General features: G+C 48.2%; 3 protein-coding genes across 3 annotated transcripts; 2 read left to right on the top strand and 1 right to left on the bottom strand.

The window, feature by feature from the left end:
* Positions 1–70: 70 nt before the first annotated feature.
* On the bottom strand, positions 71–1870 carry DFL_003534 (uncharacterized protein; the record flags this gene model as incomplete). The annotated part of the gene is made up of 2 exons (XM_067632485.1): positions 71–994; positions 1049–1870. 2 exons carry the CDS (start codon positions 1868–1870, stop codon positions 71–73), a joined length of 1746 nt encoding a protein of 581 aa, XP_067490749.1.
* Positions 1871–2218: 348 nt separating this feature from the next.
* Positions 2219–7939, top strand: DFL_003533 (uncharacterized protein; the record flags this gene model as incomplete). The annotated part of the gene is made up of 8 exons (XM_067632484.1): positions 2219–2403; positions 2724–3218; positions 3277–4090; positions 4150–5799; positions 5858–6139; positions 6209–7216; positions 7300–7592; positions 7669–7939. The coding sequence occupies 8 exons, from the start codon at positions 2219–2221 to the stop codon at positions 7937–7939; spliced, it is 4998 nt and encodes a 1665-aa protein (XP_067490748.1).
* A 2116-nt stretch (positions 7940–10055) lies between these two features.
* DFL_003532 (uncharacterized protein) lies at positions 10056–12129 on the top strand (the record flags this gene model as incomplete). Its single annotated transcript, XM_067632483.1, has 3 exons — positions 10056–10833; positions 10894–12041; positions 12109–12129. 3 exons carry the CDS (start codon positions 10056–10058, stop codon positions 12127–12129), a joined length of 1947 nt encoding a protein of 648 aa, XP_067490747.1.
* Positions 12130–12944: the final 815 nt, after the last annotated feature.

Genomic DNA, 12944 nt, shown 5'->3' with positions numbered 1-12944 from the left:
CCCAATCCTATCGATAGGTAGACACTAGCTACATAGAATACAGTTCCGCCGAAGGAGTTCTCAAGGGTTATCATGTTTGTGTAGGCCCTTTCGCCTTGGCTAACGTCCAATAATTTTCGACTTTATTCCGTTCCAGCAACCTTCTGGCTTCACTCTCTGACTCACACTTATTCGTGGTGAATCTCTTAAACGCCTTGAGCTTCAAATCGCCTTCCCAAACCAGTGTGCATGTATTTGATTCCGTTGTAGGTGTGGTTTCATTGACTATCGAGTCTCCTTCAGCGTCTACCCCACCCCCTACACCATTTTCATCCCACTTTATCCGCTGCATCATAAGCTTCTTGTACTTGTTTATAGCCCATTCGCCGCCTTCTACGACCACCAAATTGAACTTTGGGTTGTTGATGCAGATGCCAGTGAGGGCGAGTTGCTCTGCATTCTTCCAAATCTTGAACTGGTGAGACGGATTTGTGAGTTTCTCGATTCTGAAAACTAGGCAATGCACGCCCTTTGCCAGATCCTGTTCTTGGTTGTGGTGTAGCTTTTCCAGTTTTTGTTCCTTCGTGAGTTTTCTTTCCGCATTCGCAGTAAGATGCTTCTCCAGACGTTCGGCGATTTGTTTGTTCACCTTCGCTTCGACAGCGGTTGGATCCTTAACGGCTTCATCTCCCATTACACGCATCATGTTTTTCAAAGTGACTTTCGGAGGTTCTGGCGGTTCGAGGCCCAACCTCACTTTCGCTTGGCTTTCCTTGAGTTTAGCCATCCTGGCTTGTAGTCTTGTTTTCTTCTGCTCCTTCTTCGTCAATGGGAGAGCCTTTGCTGGAGGTATATGCTTTTCCATTGGGGGGTCGAGGAGGATGGGATGTTGGACATAGACGGTGATAATTGAATCCCGGCTGTCTATTTTTAGGCTATTGGAGTTGATATCATCGTATGTCCCGTTGGAGCATAGACCTTGGTCCCACCACTCGACCTCTGGGGGTTTATCACGCTGTGGTTTATGGTTAGTGGTTATATCTCTCATGTGACAAGGGCTTGTACTCACCAAAAACATCTTATCTGTATCGATGTCTTCCTCAATACCAGCCCGCCTGGCGGCAGCTGCGATACGAGCCTTGAGCTCCTCCAACTGCGCCTGTTTGCGTAGTGCATTGGCTTGTTCGATATACTTACCCTTCTGGTTGAAGACTAGACCCTTTGATACGCGAGATTTCTGATGTGCCCCGGCCCCGGAATTGATATTAGGATCGAAATAGGGATTCTTTGAGGGTAAAGATTCCCCTGTCGGTTTCGACCCTCCGATTGCTCTTGCGTCTTTATGTTTGCTAGAAATGTATTGTTTTGTTATAGGGTCGGGTTTTTGGTTGGCCATGGTTGTTGCGAATTTCGGTTTCATAGCCTGTCGCCCACGACCGACACCAGTTGACGTTTCTACGGAATCAGCCAAGAGGGCAGGGTGGATACCAATATCCAAACCCCCTCTTCCTCGGCCACCATCCTGTGGTACATCCATTGGTTCCTTAGGGGTGGCAACTGGAAGTGCCGGTGCTTGTTTTGATGGTGTCGCCGATGTGGTATTGCCAACTGCTGCTGCGACCCGGGCTCGTAGGGCGGCCATCCGATCCACGGGGGATGAAGCGCTCGCCGGTTGCGAGAGTTTAGAAGCAGCCGAACTGCCTGCCCGATTGCCTAATGATGCAGCAAGAGCTGCAGCGCGAGCTCGAGCTTCCTCCACCATCTTCTTCTTCTGATCCTGTGCCGACACTGCGGATGACCCAGGCGCGTCCATGCCTCGTGGTTTCTTAGTAGGAGAACCAGGGATTGGGTCTTGCGGCGGGGGCCGCTTGAGGGAACTATGCGATGCCATGGTGGCTATATACGCGGTCTCGGTCGCTGGTGACGATGGTGATGAGGATGATTAAGGCGATGACGATGAAGCTGTGGTGTTGATGTTGGTCGGTGCTATGCACATACGGAATGACTGAAGGAAGATGTGGTATTATTTGCTTTTCTTGTGCCCATCTCGAAACGAGCTGTGCTAAAGCGCCCAAAAAATTTCCTAGCAAATTCTTTTTCGCATTTTTCAACTTGCGAATCCACAAATTTAAGGACGACCGCAGAGGGAACCCTCCATTGATCGCATTCGGCCCCCTCGATCACTCTACCTGAGCGCTCGTAGCTCATCTTATTCAATTGCTGCGAAACATCCAGCAAAATGAATATCTCGAATCCGATATCTTCAGAAATCAATGCCGTCCACTTCGGCTTCCTGTCCACCAAGGACATCCTCTCGATATCTGTCAAGCAGATTGTCAACCCTTCGACTTTCGATGTGAACGGAAATCCTGTCGATGGAGGTCTTTACGACCCCGCTCTCGGACCGTTCGGGCGATCAATAGCGTATGTTCGCTCACCTGAAAAATTTCGAGGCATACGGGAAATTGTGTACCATACGCATGGCTCTGGGTGCTGATGGATGTATTCTCTGGGAGAACCACGGAACCGAGCTTGGAGATGGATACATGGAGATTGATAAAGGACATCATGCGCGATAATCTGACTTGCTGGGTCTTTTTTTCACTTTCGATTAGCATACAGTAGCGCAATGCTGGCATGTCAGTCTCTGACAAAGAACCCGACAGTTCACTGCCTTCCCGCCGCCATGTTCCTCTTTTCAGAGCACGGTTAGCTAATATACTTTTCTTCCCTATCTTCTATAGGTGCTCGACCTGCAACCTGAGTAACGAAAATTGTCCTGGCCATGTCGGTCACATTTCCCTCCCGACACCAGTTTACCATCCCGTATTCTTCGATCAGATGTACCGTCTATTACGGTCAACCTGCGTGTACTGTCATCACCTCCGCCTCTCAAGACAGGAGATCAACCTATATACCTGCAAACTGCGATTAATCGACGCAGGCCTAATTCACGAGAGCGATGGCATTGAGCTCGTGGGATCCACCAAAACTCAACGTTCAGACCACGGTCTCTCGACTGCTACCGATGTTGGGGATGTAGTAGAAGATCTCGAGGAAGAGGACACGGAAACAATAATAAGGAAGAGAAATAAATATGTGCTCAAGGCAATTAAAATGAACCGTAGAGTCGGCCTGAGTTCTACACAGATTATGGCTGTTGCCCAAGCACGTAGGGCTTTGGTTCACGCATTTCTAAAGGACATGATAGGTGGTCGCAGATGTAGCTCGTGTAAAGGGTACTGTTTCTCAGTCATACTTTTATCTTCTACTCTAACGTGCTAACGAGTTTAATAGAGTATCGCCGACATATCGAAAGGATGGCTACTCCAAGATCTTCCAACGCCCACTCTCACCTAAAGAGCAGCAACAGATGGCTTCGCTTGGTTTAAAGATAAAGCACAGTCTATCAAAGGTGGCAAATGATAAGCCTGCAAATTCAGAGCCCCAGAAGCGAAAAGAACAAGACACCATTGAGCCTAGACCTGTAGTTGAGACGGCGGATGATTCAGATATAGAAATGGAAGAGGAGGCAGAGACGGTATCGGAGGAGCATGAAAACCCAAAGTCTGGGACGTTCTTGCCTCCTATTGAGGTTCTCCAACGGCTCACTAGTCTGTTCAAGAACGAGGCAGATATCTTGTCATTGATATATCGGAACAGCAAGAGCCGAAAGGCTCAGGACGGAAACGCCGCGATGTTCTTTTTGCGAGCAGTTATAGTGCCCCCGACCCCGTTCCGGGCCCCGAGTTTTGCTGGAAATGAACTGAACGAAAACCCGCAGAATTCAATCCTTAAAAAGATTCTCGATAGTTCAATTAGGATCCGTGATATCAACGATGCAGCTAGGGGCGATATTGATAAGCAGGCTGCCTTCGGGAAGCTTATTCGAGAGTTCATCAATTTGCAGGACAATGTTAATTTGTTCATTGATTCCACCAAAGGAGGCGGGGCGGTCAGTGCCAGACAAGCAGCCGCTATCATCGGTATTAAGCAGATATTGGAAAAGAAGGAGGGTCTATTCAGGAAAAACATGATGGGAAAGCGTGTCAATTATGCTGCTCGGTCTGTCATTTCTCCAGATCCTAATATTGAAACAAACGAGATTGGTGTAAGTGCAATACCTCCCTCTAGCTGGCATTCTTCTCAGTGCTAACTTTTTTTCTGCAGGTCCCCCTCGTGTTTGCAAGAAAGCTCACATACCCAGAGCCGGTTACCCCTCACAATGTCGATGTGATGCGTCAGGCTGTCATGAACGGCCCCAATGTCTGGCCCGGCGCAACCCATATTGAAAACGAAAATGGTCGGTTGCAGCGTCTGCCATTGTCTGCTGAGAGCAGGAAAGCCCTGGCGAACCAGCTCCTTACCCCGTCGGAGGCTACCCTTAAGTCCTTTAACAAGAAGGTTTATCGACATCTAAGGAACGGCGACATGGTCATTATGAACCGGCAACCGACTCTACATAAACCTTCTATGATGGGTCACAAAGCCCGCGTCCTCCCGAAGGAAAACACTATTCGCATGCACTACGCCAATTGCAATACCTACAACGCCGATTTCGACGGTGACGAAATGAATATGCATCTTCCCCAGAATGAGAATGCCCGAGCTGAGGCCCAGTATATCGCCAACACCGACTCCCAGTATCTTGTGCCAACATCAGGAAAGCCTCTTCGAGGTTTGATTCAGGATCATATTGTTATGTCACTCCACATGACTCAACGTGACTCCTTGTTCACAAGGGGGGAATACCAGGAGCTCTTACATGCTTCTCTTCGGCCTGAGGACAAAATGGGAGCCGCTGAGAGGATTCAGCTCCTACCACCTACTGTACTCAAACCCGTAAAGCTATGGACGGGAAAGCAGATTATAACAACAATTTTGGAGAACATCCGCCCACCTGGGACGACCGCTATTTCTTTCACCTCAAAAACGAAGGTTCCAGGATCCAGTTGGGCCGAGAAATCAGAGGAAGGAGAAGTGGTTGTTTCCAAGGGCTATTTTGCCTGCGGTGTGCTAGACAAGTCCCAAGTTGGCGCATCCGCTTACGGTATTGTTCACTCTGTCCATGAGCTTTATGGTCCAACTGTAGCAGGGAGTTTCCTGAGTATCCTTGGTAGGCTTTTTACAAAGCTCCTACACATGCGTGCGTTCTCCTGTGGTATGGAGGATCTGGTATTTGCTCCACAGGGTGACCAGGTTCGACGGAAGACACTTGAGCTAGCAGCATCTGTCGGTACTGAGGTTGCCAGAGGCTTCGTTGAATTGGGCAAGGGCTTGGTGGACCCGGGTTCTACAATGTTATCTTCCAAGCTTGAAGAGGTCCTACGGAATGATACCAAGCAACAGACGCTTGATAGTCTTATGGGTTCTAAGGGTCACGAGATAACATCCAAGGTCATCAAACAATGCCTACCAAGCTCCCTTGTCAAGCCATTCCCAAGGAATCAGATGCAGGCCATGACAGTTTCCGGTGCAAAAGGGTCCGATGTGAATGCATCGCAGATTTCTTGCCTCCTCGGACAACAGGTCCTTGAAGGTCGAAGAGTTCCAGTTATGATCAGTGGAAAGACTCTTCCCAGCTTTGCTCCATTTGATCCTGGTTTGCGTGCTGGCGGTTACGTTACGGGTCGTTTCTTGACGGGAATTCGTCCCCAAGAATACTATTTCCACGCCATGGCAGGAAGAGAAGGTCTTATTGATACAGCTGTCAAGACAAGTCGTTCCGGATATCTTCAGAGATGTTTGATTAAGGGGATGGAGGGTATCCGGACGCACTATGATAGTTCAGTTCGTGATTCTGATGGCTCTCTCGTACAGGTAAACACATTTCTAGTATTCCCTGCAATAGACGCTTACTAACATATCTATCGTGTAGTTCTTGTACGGAGAAGACGGTATAGATATTGGAAAACACGCCCATCTCAGCGACTTCACTTTCCATGCTAAGAACCATGAGACATACATTGAACAACTTGGGTGTGCAAACCTTACCGACAGGCTCGATTTCAATACGGCTATGGATTATTCAAAAGAAGTTGCCAAGAAACTCCGCAAGGCAGGATCGTCGCCGGTTACCATGGATCCAGCGATATCTGTGTTCCCGCCTGGAAGATACGTCGGCAGCGTATCAGAACGGTTCTCGGGCGACTTAGAAAAGGTACAATCTTATAAATTGCGATGACTCACCACTACTGAACTTTGCTAATACAAACTGCTTTTTTATTAGTTTGTCAAGGAGAACCCAGGCGAGTGCCTCTCTGACAAGAGGGAGAAGAAAATGTTCAAGAACTTGATGTACCTCAAGTACCTACGTTCGCTGATCAGCCCTGGTGAAGCTGTCGGAATTCTCGCGGGACAGTCTATCGGCGAGCCGTCTACCCAGATGACGTTGAACACTTTCCATTTGGCAGGGCACGCGGCAAAGAACGTGACATTGGGTATTCCGCGTCTACGTGAAATCGTAATGACCGCTTCCGCCACAATAGCGACTCCGAAGATGACCTTGACATTGAATGATCATGTTTCCCCAGACCAAGCAGCGATATTTGCCAAGAGTATCAGCAGATTAAGTTTATCTGAGGTAGTTAAGAATGTGGCGGTTACTGAAACGACAGGGGAAGGAAAAGGTCACGCTCAGGCAAAGACCTATAAGGTCAAGCTAGAATTCTTCCCTTCAGCAGAATACGAAGAAGAATATAGTACGACTACCCCGGAGATATTTCAGGCAATCCAGGAAATGTTTGTTCCGAAGCTTTGCAAGGAAGTCGGCAAGGAGTTCAAGAAGATGGCATCAAACACGGACTCCGTACCGACGGTCGGGACAGCTTCGAAATCTATCAGCGAAGGGCAAACCGGCCAGGCCGGGATGGATGCCCACGACGATGACGATCAAGATGTGGCTGATAGTGACGATGAGGATGGCGAACAAGATGCGAAACAGAGCTCCCGGAGGGCAGATGCTGCTGCGTACGACGAGCCTGATGACGACGAAAAAGGCATTTTAGATGGCATCGAAGCTGAAGAGGAAGAGGACGATGATGATTCGTCTAGCGACGAGGACAGTGAAGATACCGAGGGCGACGAATCGGATGGGCGGAATGGAAAAGGGGGGCGGAGGGACCTCACCAGGAAGGATGTAGATTCGGCGTTTGACACGTTGAGATCGAATCATTCCGAGCTCTCAGCTTTCTCGTTTGATCGTGCCGGGGGTAGTTGGTGCCAGATTGAGCTAGAGGTGAGTCGCTTACAGGGGTCGAAGTTAAGACCTGTCGCACGAGTTCTCTCGCTAACAGGTTTTTTTTTTTTCCCTTTCGGCAGTACGCTGCGGAGTCGCCCAAAATCTTGATGATTAATCTAGTGGAGAAAGTATGCCGTGAAAGCGTGATACATCACCTGCCGGGGATTAAGACATGCGAGGTGGTAGTAGACGATACGCAGAAGAAGAAGCAGCTGAGCGTGGACGGAGTGAACTTCCACGCCATCTGGGACTACGCTCACGTGATAGACACGGGTGCAATCCACTCGAACGATATCGCAGCTGTGTTGCGGGTGTACGGGGTGGAGTGTGCACGCAACACAATCATTCAGGAGATGGGCTCCGTGTTCAAAGGGTGAGTTTCGTCCGTCGATTGTCGATTGAAGAAAAGGAATCGGAAGGAAGGAGGATGTAGCTGACTGGAAAATTAGGCATGGTATCGCAGTGGACACGCGGCATCTGAATTTGATAGCGGATATCATGACCCGAAATGGCGGGTTCTCGCCGTTCAACCGGACGGGACTGGCAGCAGCAGTTTCGCCGTTGATGAAGATGAGCTTCGAGACAACATGCAACTTTCTGAAAGAAGCGAGTCTCGCTTATGATTGCGACGATTTGAGGAGCCCAAGTGCTAGGATAGTGTTTGGGCGGCTGCAGAACATTGGAACTGGGTCCTTCGGGGTGCTGGTCCCGACAGCTTAGATGGATATTACAACCCATCGGACTCATGTTACATAAGTATAGACACACCGCGTGCATAAAAAAAAGTTTAAGTCCATGGAGCTCATGCATTGCATGCATGTGTAGCAGTGGTGGCTGAGAGATTAAAATATGTGTATTATATATTACTTGTAGGTATATTAGGTATATTATGGAATGCGAGCTATAGAGTCTGGATTCCCATCAAAATGTAGAATATCTCTCTCCCTGGATATCTCTCTATCCCTTTATCACCCGAGGAGATTTCTCGCTATTCGTTATTTTTAGGCAGCGAATCTAGCGTGGCAGCCAATCTAGACTTGTGCTCGTGCCTATTCTACATACATATGTCGATGCATGCATACCCTGTAACGGTTGTTCTTAGTTCTGGCCAGATCCAGACTGTTCAGACTGTTGTTTGTCTAGCGTGGCTGCCATTCAAGTAGTACCGCAGCGATCGGCAGCTTGCATGTGGCCCAGACCAATCCCAGCTCGATCAAATCCACCGCCCAGGACATGTACTTCCTAGGGGGGAAATGGAATTTTCAGGCCCCAACAGAATTCTTTTTTTTTTTTATCCGCCAGGCTCGTGCGATATCGAGGTTGAGCTCTTCGACCAGCCGGAGAGGGAAGGGGGGAAGAGATCGAGGAATAGAGAGAGAGAAATCGAGGGAGTTCAGTTCAGCCTACCTACATGCGGACTGCATTTTACCGGCGGCGTATTCTCGGTGGAATTGCATATCTCCGGCAGCCCACACGAGAGGATCTCGAGCCGACTCGTCGTCAACAGAGTCATGCCATGTCTAGGAATGAACAAAGAAAGAAGACGGCTATCCGCTTTATCCTCCTTTTCACAATTAATTCAGCTTTACATGTGCATTCCGAGTTCCTCTTGTGCGCCCGGCTGACCCTTTTTTGGGTTTTTTTGGATACTTTTGTAAAGTAGTACTTGTGCTGAACTTTTATATACTTCTTGTTAGACCTAGGCCCAGGCCGACGCTGGCGAAGCCGTGATGGATTGTAACCCAGAATGTCGGGTCCATTATGGGTCCAGCGGTTCCATCGGAATCGCCCGACACACCCATTCTTTTCTTTTCCTCCCATTTTGCATTCCCTTCTCCATTTCCAAGCAGAAAAAACGTGGTGTCTTGGCTGCACAACGGCGGACTTGGCAATAGGCTAGAAGGTGCGACTGCCTTCTAGAACGCGAGCACAGATCAGAAATAAAAAAATTTTCTTCATGCAGGGAACCATGTGCGTTCGGCTAGTCAGGGATGGTGACTTTGACTGGCCGAAGAGAAGAGAGGCTATGGTGGGCCCATGCCCACCACCACCACCACCACAATTGGAACTAGCTCGGATTCCGCAGAGCAGGACCGGGCTTTGTCGGTGTAGCCGTTCTACTCTCTCCCTTTTGGTACCGAGGAAATAACCGTTCTCAGCAATATACATAAAGGTTCGTCGATGAGAATATATATAGCATGGCAATAAGTCCGGATTTTGCCTCCATCTCCATTGTCCGGTCCGGTCAGCAAGACCAATTCACTTGATCTAGTTGAGTAAAAGGGAAGAAAAACAAAGAAAAAAAGAGGGAAAGGAACGACGACATCGTCTTACGAATTGTACCGCAGAAGTCGAGAAATATTCACGGAGAGAGAGCACGGCTTTTAAAGGGCTTTGTCATCCGATCAGGACTTCCGAACTGGATTCAGATTTCGGACTGCCAAGAGAATTCGATGACGTCTTCGCAGCAGGAAAGCAAGTAGACAGGCTTTAATCACCTTACATTTACTTGCTCTATACCAATCTTCTGCTTGGAATCGGTCGACTCATTCATCATTATATAATCATTCCATCCTTTTTTTCTTCTTCTCCTACTTTCGTTATCATCTCTTATATATATAATTCTCTCGCCACTTTTCCTCCTTCTCCTTCCGACATCAACTCTACTCCACAACACATCCAACAACACATTCTTGATTACAATCACAAGTACAATTACAATTACCACGCCTCACAACACAGTCTCAGACATCTACCCACTACCACTAGCTTTCTAAGACTTGCCACCACCACCACCACCACGCCGTCTCCTTTCCGGCTTCCACGCCGTCCGATAATGATGACTTATAGCCAACCTTCATCTTACTCGAACTACGAGCATTACAATTCTTCGGCTTCTTCCAACTTAATTAAGACCGAGCCAGCAGCATCTCAGGGCTTTTATAGATCTCCTTCCAACGCCACTTCGCAGGCAAACCCCAGAACTCTTCCACCCTACATCTCCTTACAGAGGGCTTCAGAACCCGTATCACCTGCTACGATTGCCACAACCATTTCTTCTCACTCTACTCCTTCACCGTCGCCTTCGCGGCCGACGAACATGCCAACTACTGCCTCAAATACAGACTTCACCTTGTTTGATGATGCGATGGTGGCCATCGCTCAGGATGTAAATGCTGCCAACTCTGCTAAGGGACGATCCGCTCTAGATGTAGTAACTTCTTCATCATCGATGCCCGAAAACCCAGCTACTATAACCAGTTACGCCCCAAGTGGGTTCCCAATAATCGTATCCCACGACGTACCATATTCGAGCTACGCACAGTCTGCAATGTATGGGAATTACTCGGGTAACTACTCGGGTCCGGATACTGCATCCGGCTTTTACACTCTCGGCCAGGATCAACAAGTTTCTTCACCACAGCAAAGGCAGCCTCAGACAAATACCAGATATCTCCGTCCGGTATCCTATTCCAACAACCAGAACTCGGCCTCTAGGCAGAGATCCGCATCTTCCCAGCTAAACAACGAGGTCGAGCCCGTTGAAAATGTCCCAGCGCTTTCTCCAACCAAGCGCCAGGCAAACTCCGGATATCCTTCCGGATCTTCCACTTGTGAGGATCAGAACCTATCCATAAATACATATCTTGAACAGTACTTACAAGCGGGTTCAGATTTGCATTCCGCTATGCCCAAGCTAGGCCGGACATTTTCGGATGCCATTCAAGACGAACTGTACACCCCGGAGCAAACCCGTGATACATACAATGCCTCACAGGGAAACATGGCATCCCCTCAGAAGAAGTCGCTTGACTCCAAACACTCCTTCCCACACATCTTCCACGAGGCGCAGCAGCAACACCAGCAAGTCTTCTCTCATAATGGTTCACCTCAGCAGTTGGCTAGCCGGGACCGCTCTCCATTTCGCCACAACTCGCCATTCCACCCAACAAACCACTCGAGTATGCCACATGCCATCGAACAGAATCAGTTGGCAATGGCTCTGGCTATTGGAGAGCAGATGAGAAAGGAACAGCAGACACTCGCACCGAAGACGATTTCTCCAAGAGAATCCCTTCTGGAGTATCAGGAGCCAGAGAGCCAACACAACCAAATGGGTCTTTTCCCACAAATCCAGGATACCAGAGTAATGAGTCCTCAAGATGACTCAATGAGCAATGGTGGCAGCTTACACGCATCGTCACATGACGGGTCGGATTTGGAAGATTTCCAAAGCATGGCCACAAGCCGTCGGGCCAGCATGGCAAATTCGACAGTCTCGTCACATTTGGAAGTGCCTAGGTTCGGTTACATGCAGCAACCTGCCTTTGAAGCCATTACCGCCAACCCATACTACTACACAGATGCGAACTCCCTTGGCGCGTCGTCGTTGCCACTCAGCGACGCAGCGAATGCGTACCTCAAGGAGGAGATGCAAAGAAATCCGATCACACGCCCGCTAGATACATCGGCTAACACCGGCACTTATACTTGTACGTTCTCTGGCTGCGGTCAGAGATTCACAACCTCTACCAAGTTGCAAAAGCATAGGCGGGAAGCCCATAGAAAATCTGTTCCCTCAGGAAACAGCGTTTCTAGTGCTGCCGCTATTGCTTGCAGGAACGCCCAACCGGGTCCTCACCGCTGCATGAGAGTCAACCTGTCAACTGGGAAGCCTTGCAACACGGTTTTCTCCCGGCCTTATGACTTGACAAGGCATGAAGATACGATTCATAATACGGCCAAGGCGAAGGTGAGGTGTGAAATTTGTGACGACGACAAATTTTTCTCTCGCAGTGATGCCTTGGTGCGTCACAGAAGGGTAAGCCATTTCATACGCAACTCATAATCATTACATAGGATCGAGACTAACAAAAATGAAAATATAGGTGAAGCATGGTATCCACTAAGCTGTGTGACGACAACACATGCACTTTTTCTTTACCGTCAAGCATTGTCCAATCATCCAATGATATACCTATCCAAAAAAGAAAAGGGGGAAAAAAAAGTGGAGGAAAGTTTCCTTCTTTTGGGGCCCACCCGAGCAGTGCCCTGCATAAACCCCACCCTGAGGTCGCACATGACGTCACCGCTCGGTTAAAAAAGATGCGCAGCATTTTCGAAATTTGTTTTTTTGTTGATGGGTCTCCCTTACATCATTGTTGCGGCGTTCGTTTCTTGTTTTCGGCCTCGCGATCGACTTTATTCGTCATCATGATTGAAAGACATGCTTGCTTGCGTTTTATCCTATTTTCAGAGCATTTGCGCCCGCAAAAGTACCTTCGAAAACATTTTATATCTTTGAACTTTTTTTAATTATCTAACCTTTTTTTTTTTGCGATTTTTTCCCTTATAAAATGATCTTCAGAATTTATACACGGCGTCAGGGTGGTGATTTTGGTTTGTTGTTTATTTTTTTTTGGTTTTTTTTTCCGCATACATGATTTGTGTGGTCTACGATGCAAGCGAAAGCCAAGATTATTTATTGGTGAAAGAGTGTTCTGTTACAGTTCTGGGGAGGGGTTTTTTGTTTGAACAGGTTCCGCGAGGCTGTACGGTATACATGTACGATGAGATATGACGATATTGGTTCGACGACCATACAAAGAAGAAACAAAAATTACTTTTAATTCTAATGAACAAACGAATGGAAATTATCCAGCTTAACTGGATAGCCTCTGATCTTTTATTTTTCTCCATCCACGGGCCTCTCCGGCCATCTTCG

Source organism: Arthrobotrys flagrans (assembly GCF_004000055.1).
Source record: "Arthrobotrys flagrans strain CBS H-5679 chromosome Unknown unitig_0, whole genome shotgun sequence".
Taxonomy (NCBI): Eukaryota; Fungi; Ascomycota; class Orbiliomycetes; order Orbiliales; family Orbiliaceae; genus Arthrobotrys; species Arthrobotrys flagrans.
Note: the sequence above shows the minus strand (reverse complement) of the source record. Positions and strands in the feature narration are given on the sequence as shown.